The sequence below is a fragment of the Giraffa tippelskirchi genome, chromosome 5 (genome assembly GCF_054371585.1).
Source record: "Giraffa tippelskirchi isolate mGirTip1 chromosome 5, T2T-mGirTip1v1.2.pri, whole genome shotgun sequence".
Classification (NCBI taxonomy): domain Eukaryota; kingdom Metazoa; phylum Chordata; class Mammalia; order Artiodactyla; family Giraffidae; genus Giraffa; species Giraffa tippelskirchi.
The window spans coordinates 74,119,677-74,134,740 of NC_137279.1; the positions used below are offsets into that span (position 1 = coordinate 74,119,677).

At 44.3% G+C, this 15,064-nt stretch overlaps 1 protein-coding gene across 50 annotated transcripts in view; it reads right to left on the reverse strand.

The window, feature by feature from the left end:
* SRGAP2 (SLIT-ROBO Rho GTPase activating protein 2) overlaps positions 1-15,064 on the reverse strand; it is a 258,045-nt gene that overhangs the window by 29,758 nt on the left and 213,223 nt on the right. For all 50 annotated transcript variants that reach the window (XR_014054259.1, XR_014054265.1, XR_014054262.1 and 47 more), the window contains one exon: positions 7,919-7,979. Coding sequence is in view for 25 of the 50 variants with exons in the window: in XM_081492024.1 (XP_081348150.1) it covers positions 7,919-7,979 (61 nt within the window). In the remaining 25 variants the exon portion in view is untranslated. The remainder of the gene's footprint in view (positions 1-7,918; positions 7,980-15,064) is intronic.

The following is a 15,064-nucleotide window of genomic DNA, read 5'->3' on the forward strand; positions in this document are numbered from 1 at the left end:
CTATCTGCAGCAACATGGATAGACCTAGAGGTTATCATACTAAGTTAACTCAGACAGAAAAAGACAATTATCATATGTTATCACATGTGGAGTCTAAAAAACACATACAAATGAACTTATATATACAGACTTCAAAAACAAACTTATGGTTACCAAAGGGGAAGGTGGGGGGAGGGATAAATTTGGAGGTTGGGATTAACATATATACTCTATTAGAGAGAGTCAACAAGGACCTACTGTACAGCATAGGGAACTCTACTTAATATTCTGTAATAACTTATATGGGAAAAGAATCTGAAAAAGAATGGATATATGTGTATATATAACTGAATCACTTTGCTGTACACCTGAAAGTAATACACTGTTGTAAATCAGATATGTAGAAAGGATGAGTGATCAGTCCACAGCGAGTATTACAGGTGCTATGCCAGCTACTAGTCCTTGACTGCAGCTTGACTCTAAAGGCAACATACCTGAATACCACACTAGAATAACGTGCATGAAAACTGTGTCTTTTTGAAGTTTGTTGGAGTAAAAATAATCATGGAAAATTAATGTGTGTGGCGATTGCTTATGTGCTTATAGGCTCACAAGGCAGGGGTTACCAGGAAGCCCATTTTCAGGTGAGAGGACTGATAAGTAATGACCTGCCTTAGGCTATATAGATGATAAGAACCAGAGTCAAGACATAAAACTAGGCCTTCTGGCTGCAATCATGTACTCATTCCTTAATACCAGGCTTGCGGGGCCTACTGGAGTGAAAGTGCAGTGGGGGGAATCTCATTTGTCAGTCTGACTATGGACATAGCTCACAGAGAGCCCCCCACACACAACTCAGAACTAAAGGGGTGGATCCAGGAAGCACGAGCCCTGGGCCTGCACTGAACTAGTGTCTTTCCTCATATCAACTCTGTCCACTTTTCCTCATGAGCTCTGTGGCTCAATCTTGGGCATTTTGTTAAAGTCCTGCTCTTACTGCATGATCTACTGAAACTTTCGAATCTCAAACACTTTCCTTTTTTGGAAAACAAAAGAGAATAATGTTACATTTTGCCCACTATTTTGGGACTCCCCTCTTGATGAGGAAGGGTGAATGAATTCTATCTTCTTTGAAGTAAACCATACAGGCCAGGATGGAATTCTGAATCCAACTGAAGCAACCATAAGAAGTAAGCACAGGGAATTTAATTATTTCGCTTGTAATAGGACTGAAGCTGTCCATTACTCTAGGGGACTCTCCAGACTATCCCTCACAGAATCAGAATGGCAGGCAATGTCAGGACCCCAAAGTAACAGTACCACATTACAGTAGTTACCAGTGGGGAGTAACAGCCAGATAATGCTGTGTAGACACAGAACATGAACAGTAAGTTTCTGACAGAAGCAGTCACATACTCAGTGACTTGTCAAAACCACAGTAAAATATAAGGAACTGTCATCTCAGGGACCAGGCTGTTCAATGTCATTGGGGGAGCCAACAGCTTGCTGACAGAGGATCACCTTGGCACGTTTTGATAGATTAGACATCAAGGACGAGCCAGTTTGGTGCACAAGCCCAGGGTAAGAAGAGATCATAGGAGAGCTTATTGAAAACCAGGCAGCAGGCCTGAGACGCACTGAAGTCCCTTTCTGTCTAGTTTCCATTCCCCCTTGAGAACCCAGGCTTTAGAAGGGCCATTGTGTGTTCCTGCTCAACAGACAGAATCTTTAGATGATGATTCTGAAAGTAAGAACACAGTTGCTCTCCTAGAGAAGTCTCAAAATGTTTGCTACAACACCCACTTCTGCTCATGTGACTCTGCTCCCTTCCTCATGAAAATGATGGGGTTTTCCATCTTGAGTGAGTCTCAATTTTTCCTCACATCCCTTCCCTTCCCTTAAGTCTTCCTGGATCACCCCGACCTACCACTTACAGGCGAACCTCAGTTTTCCCATCTATATAATGGGGACTAGAATGAATGTGGGCTTCCCAGGTGGCACTAGTAGTAAAGAACCCACCTGGCAATTGCAGGAGACATAAGAGACGCAGGTTCAATACCTGGGCCAGGAAGATTCCCTGGAGGAGGGCATGGCAACCCACTCCAGTATTCTTGCCTGGAGAATCCCATGGACAGAGAAGCCTGGTGGGCCACGGTCCATAGGGTCGCAAAGAGTTGGCACAACTGAAGCAACTTAGCATGCACACACACAGAATATCGTTGATGTTGTTTAGTCACTAAGTTGTTCGGACCCTTTTCCAACCCCATGGACCATAGCTTACCAGGCTCCTCTGTCCATGGGATTCTCCAGGCAAGAATATGGGAGCGGGTTGCCATGCCCTCCTCCAGGGGATCTTCCCAACCCAGGCACTGAACCCACGTCTCCTGCATTGGCAGGCAGATTTTTTATCACTGAGCTCCCAGGGAAGCTCACTAGCACCTCCCAGGGAACATGAAGATAGTAAGGATGTGCAAATTTTGGCAATTGGTAGAACACAGACATTTTTGGGGCTAACAAAAGCTATGGCCCTTATCCCCATTAAACGTACATGTACAAATATTACCCATCATGTTTAGGGAGTTCAGGAATACCATAAGTCTCTATTTAGGGGGAAATAATTCAATTTTCTGAACAACAGTTATTTTTCGGCCACACAGCACAGCTTTTGGGATTTTAGTTTCTCAACCAGGGATTGAATCTGTGCCCCCTGAAGTGGAAGTGTGGAGTCCTAACCACTGGACCACCAGGGAATTTGTTCCATCTTGTAAAATGGCCTCAGAATTGCTAGTTCTAGCTCACTATCCTGTGACAAAAAAATTACCAACTACTGTACATTATTTGTTATCAAAATACTGCTTTTCAAAGATACTTAGATTATTTTCTTCCTCATCTCCTCAGTGTTATTCACTTGCAACACACTTAGGTTCATTTGTTACTGTTTGTATTCCATTTGGGGTTTTACCCACATTCTTGTTTTATATGTTTGTTTATCTTTTGAATATGGAAAACACCCATGTAGTTCTAAAAGTCAAAACTACACAAAAAGAAACAGAGAAATGTCACTTCAATCTCATGCCCCATTCTTACCCTTTTCCACCTATCTATGCAGATAATCAGTCGAATATTAGCTTTTGGATTCATTCTTCCTATATTTCTTTTTGCAGAAATGAGAATACACATGTATATTCTTACACTCTCTTCTTTCTCACATGAAAGGCAACATGCTATAGATACTCTTTTGCACTTTGCTTTTTTCGACTTGACAGTATATCCTGGCAATCTCTCCAGGTCATTTCATGGAACTCTTCCTCATTATTATTATTTTTTTTATAGTTGCATAGTTTCCCACCCTGTGGATATACCATCAGTTCAGTTCAGTCAGTTCAGTCGCTCGGTTGTGTCTGACTCTTTGCCACCCCATGGACTGCAGCACAGGCTTCCCTGTCCATCAGCAACTCCTGGAGGCTACTCAAACTCACGTCCATCGCGTCGGTGATGCCATCCAATCATCTCATCCTCTGCTGTCCCCTTCTCCTCCTGCCTTCAATCTTTCCCAGCATCAGGGTCTTTTCCAATGAGTCAGTTCTTCGCGTCAGGTGGCCAGAGTATTGGAGTTTCAGCTTCAACATCAGTCCTTCCAATGAATACTCGGGACTGATTTCCTTTAGGATTGACTGGTTGGATCTCCTTGCAGTCCAAGGGACTCTCAAGAGTCTTCTCCAACATCACCAAAAGCATCAATTCTTCGGCGCTCAGCTTTCTTTATAGTCCAACTCTCACATCCATACATGACTACTGGAAAAACCATAGCTTTGACTAGAGGGACCTTTGTTGGTAAACTAATGTCCCTGCTTTCTAATATGCTGTCTAGGCTGGTCATAGCTTTTCTTCCAAGGAGCACGTGTCTTTTAATTTCATGGCTGCAGTCACCATCTGGAGTGATTTTGGAGCCCAAAAACATAGTCTCTCACCATTTCCATTGTTTCCCTATCTATTTGCCATGAAGTGATGAGACCAAATGCCATGATCTTGGTTTTCTGAATGTTGAGCTTTAAGCCAACTTTTTCACTCTCCTCTTTCACTTTCATCAAGACGCTCTTCAGCTCTTCTTCACTTTCTGCCATAAAGGTGGTGTCATCTGCATATCTGAAGTTATTGATATTTCTCCCGGCAGTCTTGATTCCAGCTTGTGTTTCTTCCAGCCCAGCATTTCTCATCATGTATTCTGCATATAAGTTAAATAAGCAGGGTGACAATATATGGCCTTGACGTACTTTCCCGATTTGGAACCAGTCTGTTGTTCCATGTCCAGTTCTAACTGTTGCTTCTTGACCTGCATACAGATTTCTAAGGAGGCAGGTCAGGTGGTCTGGTATTCCCATCTCTTTCAGAATTTTCCACAGTTTCTTGTGATCCACACAGTCAAAGGCGTTGGGTTAGTCAATAAAGCAAAAGTAGATGTTTTTCTGGAACTCTCTTGCTTTTTCAATGATCCAGCAGATGTTGGCAATTTGATCTCTGGTTCCTCTGCCTTTTCTAAATCCAGCTTGAACGTCTGGAAGTTCATGTTTCACATACTGTTGAAGCCTGGCTTGGAGAATTTTGAGCATTACTTTGCTAGCATGTGAGATGAGTGCAATTGTGCAGTAGTCTGAACATTCTTTGGTATTGCCTTTCTTTGGGATTGGAATGAAAACTGACCTTTTCCAGTCCTGTGGCCACTGCTGAGTTTTCCAAATTGCTGACATATTGAGTGCAGCACTTTCACAGCATCATCTTTTAGGATTTGAAATAGCTCAACCGGAATTCCATCATCTCCACTAGCTTTGTTTGTAGTGATGCTTCATAAGGCCCACTTGACTTCACATTCCAGGATGTCTGGCTCCAGGTGAGTGATCACACCATTGTGATTATCTGGCTCGTGAAGATCTTTTTTGTACAGTTCTTCTGCGTATTCTTGCCACCTCTTCTTAATCTCTTCTGTTTCTGTTAGGTCCATACCATTTCTGTCCTTTATTGAGCCCATCTTTGCATGAAAATTTCCTTTGGTATCTCTAATTTTCTTGAAGAGATCTCTATAGTCTTTCCCATTCTACTGTTTTCCTCTATTTCTTTGCATTGATCCTGAGAAAGGCTTTCTTATCTCTCCTTGCTATTTTTTGGAACTCTGCATTCAAATGGATTTATCTTTCCTTTTCTCCTTTGCCTTTAGCTTCTCTTCTTTTCTCAGCTATTTGTCAGGCCTCGTCAGACAACCATTTTGCCTTTTTGCATTTCTTTTTCTTGGGGATGGTCTTGATCACTGTCTCCTGTACAACGTCACGAACCTCTGTCCACAGTTCTTCAGGCACTCTGTCTACCAGATATACCATAGTTTATTCTTTATTTATCCATGTATGGTATTTAGGTTGTTTCTAATATTTTGCAATTACAAACGATGCTGCAATAAACAACCTTGTGTACATGTATTTCCATATTTTGGAGGTGTATCTTCATGGTAAATTCCTAGAAGGATTGTTGGATCAGAAAACTGGCGTATCTGTTGTTTTGTTAGATGCTGCCAAATCCCCCTTCAAAAGGGTTGTACCAATTTTCATTCCCATCAGCAGCATGTGAGCATGCCTTGTTCTCCAGAGCCTCACCACAGATATGTGCTAAGTTTTGGCCTCCACATGTACTGTGCCTGTATGGGGCAGGGACAGGTACATTTGAGCCAGAACAGCAGAACCCATCACTTGTCAACAACTCCACAGCTGACGCCTCGGGCAGGTGACTGCCACGTCTTCCCTACTGCAGCAGCTTTCTGTTTCTTCCTATAGTCTTACCTCTACACAGCTGCCTGTGATCCTTCAGAAAGATCATTCCCTGTTCATAAAGCTCCAAGAGCTTCCCAGCTCATGAAACCTAAACAGCTACCTTAGCCGGTGAAATCCTAAGAGTCTGGGCTCCGGTTTCATCTCCTGCCACTCCCTTCTCCACTCACGCTGCCCCACCCTCACTGGCATCCTGCATGCTTGCTTGCATGTGCATCTGCACATGATGCATCTAATGTTCCTTCTCCCCAGAACGCTCATCCCCAGTTACCTGTGTGGTCCCCTCCCTACTTCCTTCAGGACTGCTCACGTGTCACTTTAGGTGACCTATGGATTTCCCTGAATAACTTGCCTAGAGCAGTATCCCCTCTCCCTTCTCCACCTCCTCACCTGGTTTTACTTTTCTTCATGACACCCACCAACACCTGATATATATATAAGGCTCATGAGGACAGGAACCTTTTTTTGGTATACAATGAGCAATCAATAAGTGTACAGGTGGTCCTTGACATACAGTGGTTTGACTTATGACTTTCTGATGGTATAAAATTGATACACACTCAGTAGAATATTGACTGATCTTTTCTTGGGTATTGATACGTGGTACAGGACTCTGTTGTGATGCTGGGCAGCAGTCATGGGCCTTAGCTTCCAGCCATGCGAACACAAGTGTAAACAACCAGTACACTTACAGTCACCCTGTACCCAGACAGCCATTCTGTTTTTCACTTTCAGTACAGTATTCGATAAATTACATGAGATACTCAACATTTAATTATAAAACTGGTTTGATAAATAGTTGCTGATTGTTCAATAGCTCTATATAATGGTGTTACTTCTAGTGAATGGAGATATGATGAAAAAACTGTAGCTGATTAGAAGATAAGTCATAAGCATGCTAAAATAATTACTACTCTAAAAACAAACCCAAGCAAGGTCCCAGTTCATTGGGAAAGAGGAAGGGGAGGAAGGGAGAGAGAATGGTTGCTTCTGAATTAAGAGAAGTGATCATCTACATACCTCCTTAGCTGCAAGAAGGTCATCCTGTTACTGTTCCTATAACTAGTCAGCTGCTGCTGCTAAGTCGCTTCAGTCGTGTCCGACTCTGTGCGACCCCATAGACGGCAGCCCACCAGGCTCCGCTGTCCCTGGGATTCTCCAGGCAAGAATACTGGAGTGGGTTGCCATTTCCTTCTCCAGTGCATGAAAGGGAAAAGTGAAAGTGAAGTCGCTCAGTCGTCCGACTCTTAGCGACCCCATGGACTGTAGCCTACCAGGCTCCTCCGTCCATGGGATTTTCCAGGCAAGAGTACTGGAGTGGGGTGCCATTGCCACTAGTCAGCAGAGCATCTAAAAACAGCTTCTGATGCCCAGTTCTTAGAAATCTTCACAGCGCTTGCTCAGATATCTATGCTTTCTAAACACTCTTATACTTGGAAGACTGGTTCTCTGGTAATTCACCTCTTTCCCTAAATCCTGTCCAACTAGCCTAGGAGCTGGTGAGGAATGGAGTTTATGACATTCAGCTTCGTCCAAGCAGAAGACAGCATGACCTGACTTAGGTTGAGAAGGAGCCAGCCCCTGCAGACTCTCAAATGTTGGCTACAACTTTAAGAGCAGCTACTCACTGAGCTCTGGAGATGTCATAACCAGTAAGACCAAACCAGAATAAAAACTGAATATTACCACGAGTCAATGCAATATTATAAAAGGAGCTTGTTTTCAAAGCAGTCTGCTGCAGAAAGCCAATGTGACATAATGGTCCAGGCAGTGCAATAGGAGATAACAACACAGGCAAAGCTCGTTAGTAATGGCGAAATGACCATGACCATGTCAGGCCAGCTAGACTTACTCACATGATAGCTATAACTTAAAACTCACTCTCAAGCTAGGAAAGGGAGTGTGTTAGTAACTAAGGCACCTGGGGGTTAAAAAACATGATACATTTCACTCAGTGTTTAGGTGTGGCCATTCTGAGGTAGCAAACATTATGTGAACAAGTAAGATTTTATTCCTTTTCTGAGAATGTCAGGATGGGAAGCCAGTCTCTGTTCTCACTCTGCAAAGAATTCCTGGAAGTTCTTCCCAACTTTGCACAAATATGACCAGGCTGTAATCCTGCTTACCATGTCTGCTGATAAACCGGATACAGCTTTCTACCACCAGAGGAATTGCCTGGCTGGAATCCTGAAAAGCCAGAGAAACACAGCATTAGATTCTTCAGAGATAGCCCAGGGTCAGAGAAAATGGACCAAAACTGTATGGAGCTTGTCTCAGCTGGATCAGAGGCCAGACCACAAGAAGCATCCAGTCTGTGCTCCGAGCCCCAAAGCACATGCACAACCATCTACTTGGAATGCCTCACACAGAAGTCTTACATCAGCACGTCCCATGTGGAACTAGTCATCTTTTATTCCAAACTAGCTGCCCACCCCTGGCCATATGATCCATCAATAGATACATGTATTTTGCCTCCTCAGTTCAGTTCAGTTCAGTCACTCAGTTGTGTCCGACTCTTTGCCACCCCATGAATTGCAGCACGCCAGGCCTCCCTATCCATCACCAACTCCCGGAGTTTACCCAAACCCATGTCCATCGAGTCAGTGATGCCATCCAACCATCTCATCCTCTGTCGTCCCCTTCTCCTCCTGCCCCTAATCCTTCCCAGCATTAGGGTCTTTTCCAATGAGTCAACTCTTCACATGAGGTGGCCAAAGTATTGGAGTTTCAGCTTCAACATCAGCCCTTCCAATGAACACCCAGGACTGATCTCCTCCTAAATACCCCTTAAATCTATTTATTTCTCTTCATCTCTACTGCCACCAACCCAGTCCAATCCATCAGTATCTCCATTCCTACCTCCGACATCCTACAAATCAGTTTTTCTTCCCTTATACATGGTTAATGATCTTTAAAGGTGCTGTATGCTTAGTTGCTCAGTTGTGTCTGACTCTTTGTGACCCCATGGACTGTAGCCCACCAGGCTCCTCTGTCCATGTGATTTTTCAGGCAAGAATCCTGGAGTGGGTTGCTGTGCCCTCCTCCAGGGGATCTTCCCGACCCGAGGATCGAACCTAAGTCTCCCATATTGCAAGTGCTTTAAAAGTGCCCATTTCATCAGTTACTCTTGGCTAAACTCTGTCAAAGACCTCTCATTATTTTCTGTCCGCAGCCTTGTGTGTCCAGGGTCGCATCTTATCCAGGTTTGCCTCCTTCTGCTCCTTCTCCAATTCTGTTTCAGCCACACTGGGCCCTCTTCTGCTCCTCTGTAAGTCCTCCTTTGCTCATGGATTTGAGGGAGTCATTCCTGCTGCTGGAAGCTCTCCTCACCCTGAACCCCCACCCACAGGGTCTCAGGACAAGTATCACTTCCTTAGGGCTGCTTTTCTAGACTCCCCAGATGAGATCAAAGCCCCTGTCTATGAGGTCTCAGTACCTTGTACTTGGCCTTCACACTCTGATTATGACTTAATTGCGTGGGTATAAATATTTGTTTGCATTTTGTCACCATTACAGTTCGAGTTCCACAGGGCAGCCCCCATGTCAATTGTTGGTGTCCAGTGCTGGCTAAGATGCTCTCACACAGCAGGTGTTCAATTAATATCAGTGGAAGGTAGCGGAATGAATCTACAGGAACATCACAATGGGGATTTGTTTGGTATAAAAGGCAAGAAAGAAAAAACCAACTCTTGGACACAGTGGAGACTAATTGGTACTAAACTAAGGCCTCCCAGATACCCATCTTTGCTCTGCCATTTTGCTAGACAACCCTGCCATTTATTTAGCTTTTTTGAGCCTTAGATTCAAGGGACTAGATCTGATAGACAGAGTGCCTGATGAACTGTGGATGGAGGTTCGTGACATTGTACAGGAGACAGGGATCAAGACGATCCCCAAGAAAAAGAAATGCAAAAAAGCAAAATGGCTGTCTGAGGAGGCCTTACAAATAGCTGTGAAAAGAAGAGAAAAGTGAAAGAAAGTGAAGTCGCTCAGTCGTGCCCGACTCTTTGCGACCCCATGGACAGTAGCCTGCACCAAGCTCCTCCGTCCATGGGATTTTATAGGCAAGAGTACTGGAGTGGGTTGCCATTTCCTTCTCCAGGGAATCTTCCCGACCCAGGGATCGAACCCAGGTCTCCCGCATTGTAGACAGACGCTTTACCGTCTGAGCCACTAGGGAAGTCGAAAAGAAGAGAAGTGAAAAGCAAAGGAGAAAAGGAAAGATTTACCCATTTGAATGCAGAGTTCGAAAGAATAGCAAGGAGAGATAAGAAAGCCTTCCTAAGAAATCAATGCAAAGAAATAGAGGAAAACAACCAAATGGGAAAGACTAGAGATCTCTTCAAGAAAATTAGAGATACCAAGGGAACTTTTCATTCAAAGATGGGCTCAATAAAGGACAGAAATGGTATGGATCTAACAGAAACAGAAGAGATTAAGAAGAGGTGGCAAGAATATGCAGAAGAACTGTACAAAAAAGATCTTCACGACCCAGATAATCACGATGGTGTGATCACTCACCTAGAGCCAGACATCCTGGAATGTGAAGTCAAGCGGGTCTTAGGAAGCATCACTACGAACAAAGCTAGTGGAGGTGATGGAATTCCGGTTGAGCTATTTCAAATCCTAAAAGATGATGCTGTGAAAGTGCTGCACTCAATATGTCAGCAATTTGGAAAACTCAGCAGTGGCCACAGGACTGGAAAAGGTCAGTTTTCATTCCAATCCCAAAGAAAGGCAATGCCAAAGAATGTTCAGACTACTGCACAATTGCACTCATCTAACACGCTAGTAAAGTAATGCTCAAAATTCTTCAAGTCAGGCTTCAGCAATACATGAAACATGAACTTCCAGACGTTCAGGCTGGATTTAGAAAAGGCAGAGGAACCAGAGATCAAATTGCCAACATCCGTTGGATCATCGAAAAAGCAAGAGAGTTCCAGAAAAACATCTATTTCTGCTTTATTGACTATGCCAAGGCCTTTGACTGTGTGGATCACAAAAAAATGTGGAAAATTCTGAAAGAGATGGGAATACCAGACCACCTGACCTGCCTCTTGAGAAACCTGTATGCAGGTCAGGATGCAACAGTTAGAACTGGACATGAAACAACAGACTGGTTCCAAATAGGAAAAGGAGTACGTCAAGGCTGTATACTGTTACCTTGCTTATTTAACTTATATGCAGAGTACATCATGAGAAACGCTGGGCTGGAGGAAGCACAAGCTGGAATCCAGACTGCCGGGAGAAATATCAATAATCTCAGATATGCAGATGACACCACCCTATGGCAGTAGGTGAAGAAGAACTGAAGAGCTTCTTGATGAAAGTGAAAGAGGAGAGTGAAAAAGTTGGCTTAAAGTTCCACATTCAGAAAACTAAGATCATGGCATCCAGTCCCATCACTTCATGGCAAATAGGGAAACAGTGGAAACAGTGGCTGACTTTATTTTTTGGGGCTCCAAAATCACTGTAGATGGTGATTGCAGCCAGGAAATTCCTTGAAAGGAAAGTTATGACCAACCTAGACAGCATATGAAAAAGCAGAGACATTACTTTGCCTACAAAGGTCCGTCTAGCCAAGGCTATGGGTTTTCCAGTAGTCATGTATGGATTTGAGAGTTAAACTATAAAGAAAGCTGAGCGCCGAAGAATTGATGCTTTTGAACTGTGGTGTTGGAGAAGACTCTTGAGAGTCCCTGGGACTGCAAGGAGATCCAACCAGTCCATCCTAAAGGAGATCAGTCCTGGGTGTTCATTGGAAGGACTGATGCTGAAGCTGAAACTCCAATACTTTAGCCACGTGATGTGAAAAGCTGACTCATTTGAAAAGACCCTGATGCTGGGAAAGATTGAGGGCAGGAGGAGAAGGGGACGACAGAGGATGAGATGGTTGGATGGTATCACCAACTCAATGGACATGAGTTTGGGTGGACTCCAGGAGTTGGTGATGGACAGGGAGGCCTGGCGTGCTGCAGTCCATGGGGTGGCAAAGAGTTGGACACGACTGAGTGACTGAACTGAACTGAACTTGGGCCTTAACTTGATATCTACAAACTGGGGAGGAGTTGGTGGTGAGGAAGGTAATATTTCCTACTGGCACATGAACATAGTGCTTTGCATTTACAAAAGAGTTGATAGAGGTGTTGGGTCATGTATTAAGTGATTTAGATGGGTTGTTCCTGATAACAGCCCTATAGGGTGTGTATCAATATTATCTTCATTTGACAAATGAGGAAACGAAGGCTTAGCAAGGTGAAATAGCTGCTTATGGACATAGCTGGTAAGTAGAGGAATCAGGATGGAATCCGGGTAGTGTCCCCCTGAGACCAAACATCTCACTACCACCTATACTGCCTCCCAGGAGCTTGGCAGACATAGCCAGGTGTGAATACCAAATATTACTGAAAATCAGTAGGGTTTTCTAATGCAGCTAAATGCATTAATAACTCAGCTCTAAGGAAGAAAGGGATCAGGCAGAATGACTTTAAACCTAGCTAGAAAGGCCTTTGGGTCTCCCTGGTGGCTCAGTGGTAAGGAACCCCCCCTGCAGTACAGGAGACCTGGGTTCGATCCCTGGGTTGGGAAGATCCCCTGGAGAAGGGCATGGAAACCCATTCTAGTATTCTTGCTTGGAGAATTCCATGGACAGAGCAGACTGGCAGGCGATAGTCCATGAGGTCAAAAAGAATCAGACAGGACTGAGCGACTATATAACACAACAGAAAGGGCTTTACACATTCAGGAGAGAGACTAGGTGCTCCACTGTCCTGTGACTCCTGTCCATTTCACAGGCTTGTTTTACCCCTCTCCTGGCTCTGAGTTTTCTACTGTAGCCAGGAGTTTGGCTGCTATCAGGGGAGCAATTGGCTCTCATGAAGAAGCCAGGCTGAGAGAAGAGCCAGCTCCCAAGTGTGCTGGGAACCCATGATGCTGTCACAGGGAGTGCTGGGGTGCCAAGGTGCAGCTGGAGTCAGGAAGGTCTCAGTGACCCAAATGCTCATCTCCTGACCCCAGACCCATCTGCTTCTTCCAGCCTTCCAGCTTCAGTAGCCAGTGTCTGCCTTCTTGTTGCCATCACTAATTATACCAGTCAGCCTAGGGTGATCTCAGAGGAAGAATTTTCATCAGCTTTTCCATACACTAATGAAGAAAATGGGTTCCACTATAAAAAACTCCCAAACCCCAGTTTCTGGAGGTCTTTTCTATGTTTACAAACATTATCATACTTATCATTTACAAATAGTAGCAGTAGTGATGAGGGCAATGATGTGAGTGTATGTAAAGTTTTTCTGGCCTTAAGTTTAAATATAATAAAGATCCAGAGGGAGGGAGGTCAGGCAGCACAGGTTATGGGCTTCAACGAGTTGTGTGAGTGCAAAATCCTGCCTAGACTTGTGGGAGAAGGGACATCAATGGTAGTTAAAAGGAAGCGTGCAGGGTTGCAGAAAGCAGAGCACCAACGGTATTAAGCTGCATGTCCGTGGCTACCAGTGGTACATCAGAAGCAGTTTAGACAATAACCTCTTGCAGACAAGAGTGCCCCAGAGGGGACCTGTCCTACTGCAGAGGCATGTTTTTCCCAGTCCCCACTGCTCCAGTGGAGCCTAAGTCAAGAGTCCAGTGAAAACAAATACTGGACAAAGTCACGAAGGCTTCAGACTCTCTTCTTGTAATATTTCTGAAGTCTGAGTGAATTCATTTCCCCAGAACATGCCCAGTGAGGACTCTTAGTTCACCATCGATCATGCTGCACACAGCTGACTGGGCAGGGTCTGTGTGCGTTCCTATTCAGTGCCTATCTCTCCCTTTCTTCCTCTCCCCTTTCCTCCTCCAGTGTTAGAATCCCTGTCGGTTTAATTCTTCTGATTATAGTCTTTTTGGTCATATAAGCCCAGGATTGGAAGGGGTCTTGAAGGATAATTGGGTCAAATCCCCATTCAATCAGATGAAAGGAATTTTAAACTAAAAGTAGAGGGAGAAATGTAGCAAACACAACTTGGAAAAGATGGTAAAGCAGGAGTCCAGTGATTTGCAGGGGAAAACAATCCAGAAGGTGGCCAGAAAACGTCTAAATGTGCCACTGTTTGGCATAATTTCTCGCACGTGGATTTCACCAGGTACTGATCTTTGATACACTTGTTAGATTTCCACTTTCTTGTTTACACGTCAGTAATAAGGAAAAAAGAGGCATCAGAGTTCAGATGTGGGGCTTCAGGGATTATGAAGAATGGAGGGTCCCCCATAAGAGAAGGAGAGAAGTAAGGAGAGGTGCTAAGAAACTGAAGATGTGGCTGGGAAGCTGAGGAGATAGACATTGAGGGTAGGAGGTGCCAACTCAACTCCTGAGCACCAATGTCCTGCCTATCAGTTAGGAGTTAGATACAAAGACTCCGAACAACAGCACTACAGGACAGGTGGACGCTTCAAACAACAGTGCTACAAGACAAGAGGATGCTTCAAACAACAGCACTACAGGACAGGTGGACGCTTTGGACAACAGCACTACAGGACAGGTGGACGCTTCGAACAATAGCACTACAGGACAGGTGGATGCTTCAGGAAGGAGCGAGGCAGATTCATCTAAGGCAACACAAGTGACAAGGGAGAGTATGGAAGGAAGTCAAAAGAGGACCAAACCATGGGGAAATGCCTACAATTTGAGAAACAGAGAAAGATGGGCCAGCAAAGAAGATATGGAAGTAACAGCAAAGAGAAAATTCTGGGCTTGATGGGAGCAGGGAAAGCTTAGAAGCAATCAGTTGAGGCATTTTTTTTTAAAGAAAAGTCAGATGGTCTGATCGTAGGTTTTGCTACAGTCAAAAATGACTGGAACCCATTGGGGACCCTCAAAAATAAAAGCTACCAGGTTCTTCTTCTTATTTGGCTGATTTGCCATAAACAACCAAACAAATTTTATTTCCTGGTTACTTACACAAGATTATGCCTCTTCCATGTTACTTACTATTTACCTTCCTGAGTATTTTAGAAAAACACCGACCCACCATTGTATTTGACCTGCTGGGAAAAAAGTGCATGAAAGCAAAGTCTTTACTTGATTGGGGTTTTGGTGCACCTGGGGACCCTTGTACAAGTCTAGCACCAGGTAAGCGTGCTAGGCACAGCAGGTTGGAAACCAGATGGGCGCCACTCCTTTCTGATTACAGTCCAACCAGGGACGCTTACCACCAAATTGTGGATGCCAAATTGTGGCCTCTGGCACTCCTGCAACCAGATAGAAGTCCTTCTACCCAGGCTCTGTCTACTCATAG